This window comes from Typopeltis vanoorti, chromosome 9, assembly GCF_054136105.1.
Source record: "Typopeltis vanoorti isolate ZY-2024b chromosome 9, IOZ_Tvanoo_1.0, whole genome shotgun sequence".
In the NCBI taxonomy this organism is placed as follows: Eukaryota; Metazoa; Arthropoda; class Arachnida; order Uropygi; family Thelyphonidae; genus Typopeltis; species Typopeltis vanoorti.
In genome coordinates, this window is record NC_143557.1 from 97875558 (window position 1) to 97889997 (window position 14440).

Below are 14440 nucleotides of genomic sequence, written 5' to 3' on the forward strand. Positions count from 1 at the left end.
ACTTAAACACAGATCCTTGTCATATTCTTACAATTTCTCAACTATTTGTCTTAAATTGAATCTGATGTCTCAGTAATGCCAATTATGTCCACATGGTTCTTTTCCAATTCTTCTATGAGTTCAGTTTCCTTTCCTTTAATACTCCTTATATCGATAGTGCTTATCTTCAGTTGATCTGATGCTGGGTTTATTTTTCTTCTTTTAGATGTTGAGTTGGATCTTGTTTCAGTATCAGACTTTTCACTGTTCACTCTGATTCCCTGACGAAAACAGCAGGGGCCTTATTTAAACTGGGATACACCCCAGCTAGGATGAAATCTCTTTATGTTGTACCATCATATGTATTTGTGGTTTAAGCCAATAGAGTGTACAATTTGGTCAGCTAAGTCCCAAATTGCCAGCCCATCCTCATTTTTTTCTGTACACAGTAGATAACTACTAAAGGGGTGCATAATATGAAGTGAGGATTACACAACCAGAGGATTTTATATTTTATATACCTTTTTATATACAATTTTATATACCTTTTTAAGTATTGTACTGGATCAAGTTCCAAAACAGTGAAATGAAGGCAAAAATGTTCCACTTTATAAGGGGAAGTAAGGGAGTAAGGCTTCAAATTATAGGCTGATCTATGCTGTGGGTAAAGTGTTAGGTTTAGCAGGACCATGACTCAAGAACTGGGTTGAAAACAGCTGCATTCTCTTTGATAGTCAATATGAGTTTGCTAAAGGAACATTGTGTCTTGATGGGTTAGATAGTAGATTAATGCATTGGATTGGAGACTGGCTGTCCATCAGTTGTCTTTGGAGGAGCAATATATCAGAAGAGGAAAGTCACTAGTGGTGTTCCCCAAGGGTCTCTTTTGAGGCTATTGTTGTTTAATTTGTATATTAATGATATTAGGAGAGGACTGAATGGTGATATGCAGTTTTTTGCAGATGATGTGAAGTTGGGGAATTATGAAGAGTAAAGTGGATGCTGTCGCTTTGCAAGAGGATATGAATGCACTGATTGATGAACAAGTGAGTGAGATTACCAGTTCAATGTTGCAAAATATACGGTTTTTAAATTTTGGAATCAGAGATTGGATGCACAGTATATAATTGGTGTGAATATTTCAGAAGAGGTAAAAGAAATGAGGGCTCTGGGAATGACAGTAGATAGGGACTTAAAATTTTGGGGACATACTGCTAAAACTGTAGGGATAACAGAGTGAATTATAGAAATGATGTAGAGCAAACTGACAAGTAGAAAATAAGGATGTTATGGTTCCATTGTATAAGGCTTTGATCAGGCCACACATGGATTATTGTGCATACATTTAGTCATCTGGCTTTCAAAAGGATGAGGAGATGCTGGAATGAGTCCAGAGATGACTGATTTAGTTGGTTGCTGGTGTCTGGAATGCTGAGTATAAAGACAGATTGAAGAAATGCAATCTGCAAAGACTGGTAGACAGGACATGGGAATATGACTGAGACATGTAAATTGATAGGAGGTTATTATCAGATTAATGTGGAACAGATTTTACATAGAATGGGGAAAGATGGGGGAAGAACAAGAGTTCATCACTGGAAGCTGCATAAGAAGGGGGTATGAGCAAAGGGATAAGGAGCAGGTTTTTCACATGGAGAGTGGACAATGAGTGACTGGAATGCATTGCCTGAGAGTGTGGTAAGTGCAGAGACAGTAAATGCATTTAAGGCACAGTAAGATGAACTGTGTGTATGTGTATGTAAGTAATAGTCAGACCTCCTGTGATGAGACTTTCGAATCTGTGGAGGTCTGACAATGATAATAATAATAACAATTGCTATTTTAAGCTTTGATGATCTTAAAAAGTATATTATTATTAAGAGAGACCTCCAGGGAGTCAGAGACTCATCAAGGGAGGCCACATACTACACACACACACACACACACACACCAGCTGTAATACTTATTCTTGAATTCATTCATACTGCTTGCACACACAACATCCAATGGCAATCCATTCTAATCACGCACCACTACGATAGAAAAACCTAGTCCTCACCCCCTTCTTAGTGGCCTTCATTCTCAGCTTCCAAGAATGCCCTCTTGTCCTTTCCCCACCCTCCATAAATTGAAAAATTTCATCAATTGAAATCCTCCTGTATGACCCTTTCAGAAGTTTGTAAGTCTCAATCATATCTTCCCTCTTTCTCCTGTCTGCAGTCTACAAATTCTCAATTTGTCTTCCACAATCCTGATATCAATTTTAACACTTTCCTTTGTACTCTCTCCAATATATTAGAATCACAACAGAAACCAGGAGATCAGACCTGTGCACAATAGTCCAAGTGAGGTCTTATCAAGGCCTTGTAAAGAGGCAAAATAACATCCTTATCTTTACATGTGAACATTCATTTCAGCATTGCAATTATCTTTTGAGTTGTATTTGCAATCTTTGCCACATGACCCACGAACTTCAACTTCCTATCTATTAACGCCCCAAGATCTCTAGCCTCATCAGTTTCTTCTAGCCTAATCCCACCAATATAATACGACATTGTATATCTAATCATGCCAAAGTGAATGACTTTACATTTACTGACATTGAGCTGACACCCATTTTCCCAGGTCCACAATTCCAGCCTATTCAAATCATTCTGCAAGTACTGCATATCAGCAGCATTCCTGATTATCCTACGTATCTTTGCATCATCAGCAAATAGCTGTATGTCGCTTGTCAAATCCTTCCCAATATCATTAATGTACAAATTGATGGACCAAGCACTGATCCTTGTGGTACACCACTAGTTACCTTAAATCTTGCAGACTCACATTCCCTGTATACCACTTTTTGATATCTGTCAGTCAGGTACCACCCTCTTATCCATGCTAATATTCTATAGCCTAGACCCATTTTCTCCAATTTATGCAGCAGTCTGCCATGCTGTATTCTGTCAAAAAGCCTTAGCAAAATCCGAAAGTATCATGGTGTATCCATTTCCCCTTGTCTAGCCCTAACCAATTTTTCCGAAATCTTCACCATGACTCCTGAGATACTAATCGGTCAATAGTTGGATACATCGATCTTTGCACCATCCTTGTGCAATGGAATTAGCATACATTCCTTCCATTCCTGCATAATCTTCACTGTTCTGAGACTCATATTAAACAACCTGGTCAAAGGAATGGCCAGTTCAGCTGAACACTCTTTTAGCATACGTGCTGATATCTCATCAGTCCCTATTGTTGAATTCTTATTCAATTTGTGAAGCAGCTCTAATTCCTCATTCTCATACACCTGCCTTTCTTCATCTAGGTAGCAGTGAGTTCAATGTTGCCTATATAAAGGTTGATAGCGTTTAACAAAATGAGCACTCATTAACTGAACAAACTCTTCTGCATCTGTAACCCTCATGCCATCTGCATCTAGAAGAGTTATTCTTTCTTTTACTTGCAGCATATCAATAGAATTCTTGTGGGTTGTCTTTAGCACACAGAGCCAGTTTCTTTCCATAGCTATTTCACGCCCTCAGACTTTGCTTTCCCTACAACTGTTGTGACTATTCTAGCCTGCTGCTTATAACGTTCATAATGGACATCATCCTTATGCACACAGTATTCCTTCCACATCGTCCTTTTCTTATGAATCTATTGCTTAATAAGATTACACATCCATTTGACTCCTACTCTATTTATTTATTCTTCTAACTCTCAGGACACATTCTGATATCGCATCATTCAAGTGTTGTTTAAATGCTTCCTATGCACTCTCGATATTCTTTCCATCCAGCAACCGATCCCATTCCACCGAACTCAGTACTCCTCAGTTGGTCATAATTTCTTGCTTTGTAGTTCAGCATGTAACCTTTTCTGAATGGAACATTCATAAACTTAGTCACTTCCCAAGTGAGTACTGCATGATCACTGTCACCAACCAGAGGCAGAATAGTTAAGTCTTTAACTGAAATGCCCTCTGACACTGACACTATAATCAAATCTAACACTCTTTGCCCTTGAGTTACTTCTGTCACATCTGCTTGTGGAAGTTGTCCCACAACAGTTCAATAAATGCATTTTCATTATTAGTATGAGATTATACTGCTACCCAATCAATATTTGGATAATTAAAGTTTCCCATTATGATTACTCTTTTCACGCTCATCTTTTCTATTTGGTGACGCATTTCTTCATCACTAGCAAATGATCCACCAGGTCTGTAACAACACCCTACTATGTAATTAGTCTTGTTACATTCCACCTCACACCAGATGACTTCAAACTCACTGCCACATGAAATATTGTTAGTAGTATTACTACAATCATAGGTCTCAACTCTAACTGGATTCAAGTCATCCGATATCATTAGCAGCACCCCCCCCCCTCCTCTCCTATCCTTCCTAAAAATACTGTACCCTTGACACTCAATACCAGTTAGTAGGTCTGATTCTGATAGCTAGGTCTCACTAATATCTACAATCTGAGGTTGCAACATATTGACTAAGGCAACAAACTCTATCCCTTTGTTTCTGATACTTCTAGCATTTGTGTACAGATATAATTATCTATCTGTTTGTTCTTTTGTATTGTCTTATCTACAGTCTGCCTGACACAGTTGGACAACTTGCAGCTCTATTATTTTCTAATGCCTTACACATGTAGACATCTTTGCAGACAAACCTCTCGTCAACATTTCCTTGATAAAGCCCATTCCGGTTTTTAACACAGTTATATAACATTGTCGCTCTTACGCTCACATTCATACCATTCCTCCCTTTATAATTTAGTTTCCCTGACTCTCTGTATTAAGTCTCATACCAGTTATTAGTTTTTCTAGACTCCTGCTACCAAATGCATTCAGGTGTAGGCCATTCCTCTTATACAAATCCAATCTTCCCTCAAACTCACTCCACACATCCAAAAACTCACATCCATTTCCTCTACATAGCCTATGCGTCGAATTGTTTGCCATCATAGCCCTTCTTCTTAATTCATTTTTATCACAGCGAAGTAAAATACTAAAAATTTTCACTTTTTCACTTTCGCTTCTTCCAACAACTCTTTCATGTCCTCTCTCTCATACTGAACTTATCGCCAGTTAAATCATTTGTACCTACTACAACTACGATTTCATTTACTTTTTTTTTCTGTTTTTGAATTGCTTCCTTTATATTCATAATTTTTTTTGCTCCAGGAAAACTCAATGTTATAACTTGCTCATCTATGGTATATTTTATTATAGAGTCACAGTATAGCATACATGGATCCTTATGAAGAGCAATATTTAAATTGCAAATCAGCAGTTAAAAATGAAGAACACAAAGGAATTTGATGTTCAATCAAGTGTACAAAGGAAGAGTGGCACATTGTCACCATTGTTGTATGGATTGCATTATTTGAGAAAATGGTATTAAACCTGGCATTCGTATGGGATGTATCAAGTTAGCTCTTTATTCTACATTGTCTTAAATAAATCCACATTAAGTGAAGACTTGTAGAAGTCTTATTTAAGAGGGTAATATCAACTGCATTCTCAGTAGTGAATCTATAGAGTAGGTTATGCATTGGTAGAGTAGGTTGTGCTTGTATACCAACTGAATGTTTTGCTGATTTCTCTCTTATTCCACATAATTTATTCAGTTGGTATCAAACCATGCTAGATTCACTTATTATAACTATCCTTATTTAATTTATTTGTACCATCATTTTTTATTTTGATTTAACCAATAAGAATACAATTTGGTTGGCTAAATCCCAAATTGCCAGCCCATTCGCGTTCGTTCAGTATCCAAGTAGATACCCAACAGGGTGCACCACGAGAAGGTGAGGATTGGACATTAGGTCAGAAGTCCTGGTCGGTTCTCCGCATTCCTTTAAAGGCTATGTGGAGGTCTCCTCTCAGTTATACAGCTTTAACCCTTAAGCACCCCGAATTGATAGCAGGGTTGATAGAGGTCAAAACCAATCTGGGTAGTGACCCTCCAAGAATGCATAGCATTATTCATGTCTAAAAGGAAGTATGCTTTGTCTTATGAGCAGTGCCGGGACTAGGGTCTTTGCCGCCCGCATGCAATTTCTAGCTAAGCACCCCTGTAACTATCAGGGCGTGTGTGGTTCTTTTACGATAATAAAAATTTAAATTATTTGAAATTTCTTAAATAAATTTTGACGGAACAGCCACACGTTGGTTCGCTAAATGTAACGAACAAAGGGGGGGAGGGTGTTGACTAGGCAGGATAATCGTTAAAAACCCGAATATTCAAAAAATTCTCAAAATTTAAAGCAAATTTTGATAAAGCCACTTCACTTTAATCGTTGAATATAATGATACAAGGCCTTCTCACCAACCAGAATCGCTAACAAAATTAAAATGAATTTTAATTAAAGTTAAAATTTATTTGAACTAAAGTTTAAAAAATTTTTGCATTTTACAAGTTACTAAATTCTTAGTAACTTGTAAAAAGTTTTTAATAATTTTTATAAGTGAAACTTTCTTTTAGGAAAATAAAAGAAACTCAAGATAGATGAGAAAATAAGAAAAGAATTTAGAAATAATTAGAACATTTAATATAAGTATTCGAAAAATAAAATCTTCACAGAATAACAGAAAATAAATTAAATTACATAAATATACTTGAAATTTTTTTATTAAAATTTTAAGGTTTTTGATTTCATATTCACAAAATCAGAAATAATGGTATTAATGTCTAATTCCACACATATATCATTTTCAATAGCTATTAATGCCAAACTAACAAGCCTATTTTGTGACATCCCTGTTCTTAAGTAGGTTTTAATCAATTTCAACTTGGAAAAGGAAAGTTCTCTGCTCACTACACTAACAGGTAAGGTTAATAGTATTCTTAAAGCAATTGAAAAGTTAGAGAAAGATAAATTATTGGACACAATAAAATTAAGAATATCGAAAGAGTTTTGAATATTTAAATTATCCTTCCAAAAAATATCCCAGAAAGCACATAACTCATCATATAGTTCTATTGCATTTACGCCTTTATTGTTGCCGTCCTTCAAGAGAATCTCTATATCGTCACAATTTTTTCGTAAATCTTCATTGTTAATTTGTAGTAATCTATACAAGAAATTGAAATTACCATAATATGTTTTTAGTTTTTCAAAACGCTCTATTAATGAACATATTTAAACGTCTAGACGTGTATAAAACACCTTCACTCTAATTTATCTTCTGACGATTGTGGCGTTTCGTCATGATATCAGCTCGTAGTCAAATCATCGTCGAACTTCCATACCAGTTTTAAATTCTTGTTCTCCATCCACCTCTTCACTCAGTTCGTTTGCCGTTTTTAGAACTTCTTTAAAATTTGTATCTGATCGATACTCTTGTAAGAATATTTTTAAGTTTTCGATAGATTCTAAAGCAAGTGTAATGTTCATATTTTTGTCTTGAAGCATTTTACTCACAGGGTTTATTCTGTTAAATCATGCCAAGTTATAAGAGAGCAAATAAATTTGTAGTCCTTTATTTTAGCACATAATATTTGTGCTTCATGCTGAGTTTATTAAAATTTTCTAAATTTAAACTAAAATTAAAATGTAAAACTGTCCTACTTTGGCCAAACAGGCAGGACGGCAAATATCAGAATCTCAGAACACAAGGATTACATCCGATTTCACCAGTACAACCACTCTGGGCTTGCAGACCACGCTCTGGATACTCGCCACAGAATAAGATGGAAGAAGGCCACAGTAATACACCGCAGCAAGTTCAAGTATGAAAGACTATTCATGGAATCAGCCTCAACCCTTAGGAACATGCCAAACCTCAACAAATTTGGATGCATGAAACTGCCCCAAATTTGGGAAACTTTTATCAGAAAAACTTCAGCCCAAAGGCCAAGAACTACCAATATAGCCCGCCAGGGGGCACCATCAGGACTTTAGGAAATGCTAGCTTGCTAGCTTCAGTCTCATTTGCTGTTATTAGTACTTGTGTGCACGTGTCTTTGTAGTAAGTTCCCAAGAAGATGCCATCGTAACGTTCGCCGAAATATCGGAAAGTATATATTAAAGTTTATTTAATCTATATTTCTAGTATACGCTGTCAATTCCTTAAATATTAGTTATCATATTAAAATTTTCATTATTTAAAATTTCAATAAGTGCATCGTAAATTTCTCCAACTGATATCGTAGAGGGCGGATTGCATTAATTTTACTTTCCCATCGTGTTTCTGATGGCTGTTTCAATGTTACATTTTTTACAAACTTTAAAAGGATTGCCCAACATTTGTAAGAGAATGAAAACAAATTGTATATTTCTTGAATAATTGCAAAGAAACTAACTGTATCTGCATTCACCTGCATCGTTAATGATTAAATTTAGAGTATGTGCAGCACATGGCACGTAAAAAGCTCGAGGATTTTTGTTCAAAAGCAAATTTTGGAGCCCATATTTTTTCCCTTTCATATTTGCCCCATTGTCATACCCTTGACCTCGCATGTCTTCAACGGGAATGTTCCATTTTTCCAGTTGTACCATTATTGTTGCACATAAACCACATCCTGTGGAATCTGATATATCTGCAAAACCTAAAATGTTTTCCCTGATCTTGACAATTCCATTTTAACAGGAAACAAAGCGAATAATAATGATCATTTGTTCTGTTTTACTTGCATCAGGTGTGCAGTCTAAAATTATGGAATAATATTTAAATTTTTGAATTGATACTAAAATTGTATCCCTGATTGCATTACTTAAAGTTTCCAATATTTCATTTTGACTGTCTTTACTCAAATAGTGTACTCTATTGTTTCGTTGTAGGGCACTTTCAACACGATTTTCCATAAAGGGATCAAACTTCGCAAACAGTTCGACTAATTTTAAAAAATTGCTGTTATTCCTTTCATATAATTTATCAGGTGATCCGCAAAAAGCTAAATTCTGGCTACCAAGGAATTTTATAATTTTAATCAAGCGTTCTAAAACACTCGTCCAATGTTTCTTTTCCATTTCACATGCTTTGAGTCTGGCAATCAATAGTAGTTTTTTTTTTTTTTTTTAATTTTTATCAAGTTCCTTCGATTTTAAGAAATTTTTCATGCGAGTTAAACTAGTCTCATGTCTATGCAAAGTTGTACTTACATTTCTCCAATCGTTATAACCTTCTACAAGACTACTTGATTCAGTAGGTGCAAAAAGTTCGCACAAAAGCAAAAAAAAAAACAGAATTTAAAGTTTCAGAATAAATGAGCCATGTTCTTGGCACGAGCTGCCCATTTTCCATTGTTCTATTATAATACGTGCCGCCAAATTTACGACCATATGCATCTCTGGGATATATTATATTTTTCTTTTTCAACTCTTAATTTTTCATCAATATTTCCCCATTCACCTGGATCTTCTAAATTTACAGAGGCTAACAATGTGTTAGTCTCTGTAAAGTTAGAGTTGATATGCACAGTTCATCATCATCATCATCATCATCAAATTCCTGCCATGTACCCTCAAGGGGTGTACAGGATATGACAGTACTACATGAAAAAATTACATCATTACTAACTTTCTATCTACAATTTTCCTCCAAATCAGTCTGTTACTTGTCAAGACTCCAACATTATCAGATCTTATATTTCTATCGTCTAAGGCACTTTGTACCGTATCAATCCACCTATATCTTGGTCTTCCTCTGGGTCGTTTTCCTGCCAACCTGGCAGAGAACACTTGTTTTGCTAATCTTTCCTCTCCCATTCTATTTAAGTGACCATACCATCTGAGATTAGCTCTGCTAACGCATTCCTGGATGCTGACAATGTCAAGTTCTTTCCTAATATCCTCATTTTTAATATGATATTGCCATTGATGCCATCTGTTCACGCCTCTAATCTTTCTCAGGACTCTCATATCTGCGGTCTCTAGTCTTTGGTCAAGTGTTTTACTTCTGACCCAGCTCTCAGATCCATAAGTTAAAATTGGTTTGAACACAGTCTTGTATACAGCTAATTTAGTGTTCCGACTAATTTCTTTCTTATTCCATATGAATTTGTTCAATTGACTTCCCACGATACCAGCTTTGCTGATTCTGTTGTCTATTTCTATATTTAGTTTACCATCTTCAGTAAAAATTGTGCCTAAGTAGCTGAAATGTTTTACTTGTTCCACAGGTTCTCCATTCACAACACAGTTGACATTTTCAATGATTCTGCCTATTTTCATTGTCTTTGTCTTTTTATTGCTGACCTTCATACCATAGTTCATCAACTCTGATTTCTGATGTATCGAGTTGGTTACAATCTGCATCAGAATATTTTAATATTTTAACAAATTTATTAAGAGCTGCACTTTGTTTCTTAATATCTGCATCTTTTGCAGCATGACCACTTACGATTTTGTGCACCAGATAACTTTTTTTAATTTTTGATTCCATTTGTATTTTATACCCACAAGAAATTATTACACAACACAGAGATGAAATAATAGTCCGCACTGCGCTACTGTCAGTAGCCTACTGAGATGCATACCGTATGACTGGTTTACCTAGCAACAAATGTTTTGTACGAAAATTCGTTTCTGAGCATGTTCACTGTTTCACTTTAGATAGACTGCAGTAGACACAACATTCTGCAGGCAAGCGTCTGCTCTCACTGCAAAATTGTAAACAGGCGGCAATATACAATTTTTTTAAATTTTTATTCAATGTATCTGGCCTTATTTATTTTAATATTGATCATTCTAAGAATTTTTTGTTTTTATCATAAAAATTTTGTTTCTTAAAAATGAACTTATGAACCATGCCCCGGCTGCGGTGTCCCCTTCGTAATGGCGCTTATGAGATACTAAAGCAATTGATGTGAAGTCATCAGCCTTATGCACAAGCTTTGATTGCTTCCACTTATCAAGGATTAAACAAGAATATAATTTTTTGGCAAGTAGAATTTACTTTATAACCAAGTGAAAACAAAAATTTAGCACTATCTCCAATCCAGAGTATTTTTAATAATAAGGTGTTATGCATTTTTACTATTTGTATATGGGAAATATTTGACTTCTGCATTAATTCAATCTTGATATCTTACTGTGGCTGCTCTCACTAATGATATCTCAGAATTTCAGCAAATAAGAACTTTTTTTCTTCTTCTTTTGCTATTTTATTTTGATCTTTGAATTTTATTTTGCAGGTGTTAGTGGTGGTGCTTCCCCCCCCCCCCCACCAATAATATAATGAGATTGTTGGTAGTGCAGTTAATATCTGCACTACAGGATTTCTTTTGGTCATATCACCACCATACTTTTATAGGCTCAATTACAGCATCTGTTGATGTAGAATTGTTTCTACATCACAGGATTATTTTACTTTCATTCTTATGACTGAAAGGTTTCTTAAAATCAAACACAAAGTTTTTTTAGTTTTTATCTCAGATAAAAACTAAGCTGGCCTGGTTAGCATATCTGCTCTGCCAAAAGGCTGCGGGTTCGAATCCTGGCATGGGCATGATTCGAACCCGCATGATAGGCATGGATGTTTGTGATTGTCCGTGGAAGTACTAGTGGTGGCGAGTAGTAGATGGCACTGGTGGAGACAGAGAGATGTAGAGTAGGTGTCCTCCCTCGATGAGTCTTTGGACTCCTTGGAAGTGTGACATAATAATAATAATGATAATAATAATTTATCTGAGATAATTCCTCCAATGGGGCAAACTCTAGAAATTGAAATTTCAGGGTGTGAAGAGGCAAGACAAATGAATAAGGTTTTAAAAGAGGTAGTAGAAGCTAATGAGATTTATTCCTTTATGCCATATAGCAGAGGGGAAATATTAAGTTATAGTTGAAGATGTGGAAACCAAATCAGGGATAAACTATTTAGGGTTTTACATTCCAAGATAGCACAATAATTCCTATAATGGTAAGAAGCAAGGGTACACCAATAAAAATATGAGTGATTTCCAATGGAATAAATATACAGAAAGCAGCAACAAAGTCCTTATCCAGACATTCTCAAAATGGGATAAAATCAGTAAAATAAAAGAGGGTATCTAGATAGAGGATCCCAAGTGATTTTCTGGTAAGGTCACTTTCACAATGAACATGAAAATACCTATATCAAATTTTGTCAACATCAATACAACTCAAATTATGGTAAGCTATCCAACAGTGCAAAGACACTGCTTGTGTTGTGGTTCATAGGATCACGTTGGTGGAAACTGCCCCAAAGCTAAATGTTTTAATTTTACAGAGATCAGCATTTGTCAATTAGTGTCCTAAATCTTGCCAGAAATGCAAAAGTTCTGAACACTGCATTACTAGTTGTCACTGAAAGAGTTAGAAAACCAGTGGAGCCTAACAGGAAGCATATATGTCAGTGGAATAAAGAAGAGTTCCCAGATCTTCCAATTAAGTTCAGTAAAGAGGAAAATTTCAAACTATACTTGGTATATCACAAAACGTTCACAATAACATCAATGAGAAATTAGTTAAAAAATTCCATAATTCCACTTTCCCTTTCAAATACAAATGGAACGCCATCAATTAAAATTACTAATAATGAATTTAGTACTACAACAACTGAACAGATACAAGACCAAATGCAAACAAACAAACAAAACCCTTATACAAGGAGAAATCACAGAAGAAGAAACAGAAAAAGCAAAAAAGACATCTAAAAGAACTAAGTATAAAGAACTAAGATAAGATCATCAAAAAAGTAAAGTGGTTTTAAAAAGTTTCATGTCTGGTCTCCTTGGCAGGATTTCTGAACTGTCTGACCCTTAGTCCATCCACAGAAGTACTACAAGTTTAAAAAATTTTGTGGGTGAGCAGCATGTTAAAAATAAGATATATTATTTTGTATCCAAATACTATATGGTGTTTGGATTATGAAATAATATAACTTTTCATTTTTGATTTAAACAAAATTTTCATATTTATATGCAACCTTTATCATGTAAAATATTTTTTTATAAATTATATAATAAAATAAATCAACAGAAAATAGTCAAAGAAGAGCTCAGGAGGTTAACTTACCATTTCACCAGAAAGAGAGGTGCGACTCAAACTACGATACATTGGCGTTCCATAGCCAAAGTCTTCATAATTCTGAGGATATAAAGGTCGGCTATCATTTACTCTCCCTCCAAACAGGGAAGCCCGAGAGTGTGATCTATTCATGGCACTAATTCTTGGACCTCTATCAAATCCAGCTTGACTGTATATATTCTGAGGCAGAGGTGAAGTAGACATTTCTATTTTGCTATAAGGAAGTCCTCCCAGTGGCCCCTGTCCATTAGCCATGGAAAATGGAAATTCTTCTTGGATATCTTTATGCAGTAGGAAATCTGATATCATTTCCTGATGTGTTTGACAGGAGGAGTCTTTTCGTTGCTTTTCATTTTCTTTTGATATAACTGTTGGAGGTGGTGCAGAATCTTCTTCTTTTGGAGGTGATGTAGATACTCCAACAGTATGAGTTATGGGATTTTTCATTATAGGTAACGGAGAGGTCGGTGCTGAGGAATAACTCAAAGAATCTGATTCTACACCAGCATTAACACTGTTGCTATCAGTAACAACTTCCATATCAACTTGTGTGTCTGCATCATATGAAAAATCAGAAAAAGCTTGTATTCCTATCTCAGAGCATTTTATCTGATTATCTTGAGTTTTTTTCATATAATTTTCAGTTATTGTTTGAACTGATCCTATTGAAGGAATAGGCATAGAATATTTTGGAACTGAAGCTGCTGTTGCTTCTAGTACAGTATCCACTGATGTTACAACAGCTGCAATCTGTTTTAGACTAGTGGAAATATCCATTTCTACAGATTTCATTGGTGCATGAATATGCGAAGCACTTGATGCTGCTGCTGTTTCAGTAAAAGAAGTTTTCCCTGAAGATGATGCCTTAATTTCAGAAGTTTCTTTAGTATTTAAAGTTACTGGAACATCTTTAATTTCTTGTTCATTTAAATCACAAGACAGCATTTCTTGGTCAACTGACTTTGATTCTGACATAATTTCAGAGTGAAATTCATGCATTTTATTTACCAATAGTTTTCTACCGACTATTGGAGAAGCAGTGTTATGAACTTTCTCCACTTGAAAATCAGTAAGTATCTTGGGAGCTTCTGGTATATTATTAGTTTCCATTACCCAATCCTCTTGCATTACATTTAGTGACTCATTTTTCATTTGTACATGATTACTTATCTTGATTTTATTTTCATCTCTTAGTTTCATCAGCTCTTCTAAGCCCTTTGTAATTTCCTTAAAACAAACAAAAGGAACATGTATGTGCGTGTATATATATATATATATATATATATATATATATATATACATAAATACCTTTAGACTTTTCTGTAAATATGTTCCACATTTAATGTGAATCACACATACAGATCAAATATGATGCTGTATTACACCTTGCTAAAAAAAAAAAACAAAGAAATTACAATATAATTCATTCACAATTCAAAGAAATAAATGGTCTGGAATT

At 35.1% G+C, this 14440-nt stretch overlaps 1 protein-coding gene across 5 annotated transcripts in view; it reads right to left on the reverse strand.

The window, feature by feature from the left end:
- LOC150103285 (uncharacterized) overlaps positions 1–14440 on the reverse strand; it is a 454389-nt gene that overhangs the window by 257546 nt on the left and 182403 nt on the right. For all 5 annotated transcript variants that reach the window (XR_016548822.1, XM_090397913.1, XM_090397914.1 and 2 more), the window contains exon 10: positions 12970–14208. Coding sequence is in view for 4 of the 5 variants with exons in the window: in XM_090397913.1 (XP_090254039.1) it covers positions 12970–14208 (1239 nt within the window). In the remaining variant the exon portion in view is untranslated. The remainder of the gene's footprint in view (positions 1–12969; positions 14209–14440) is intronic.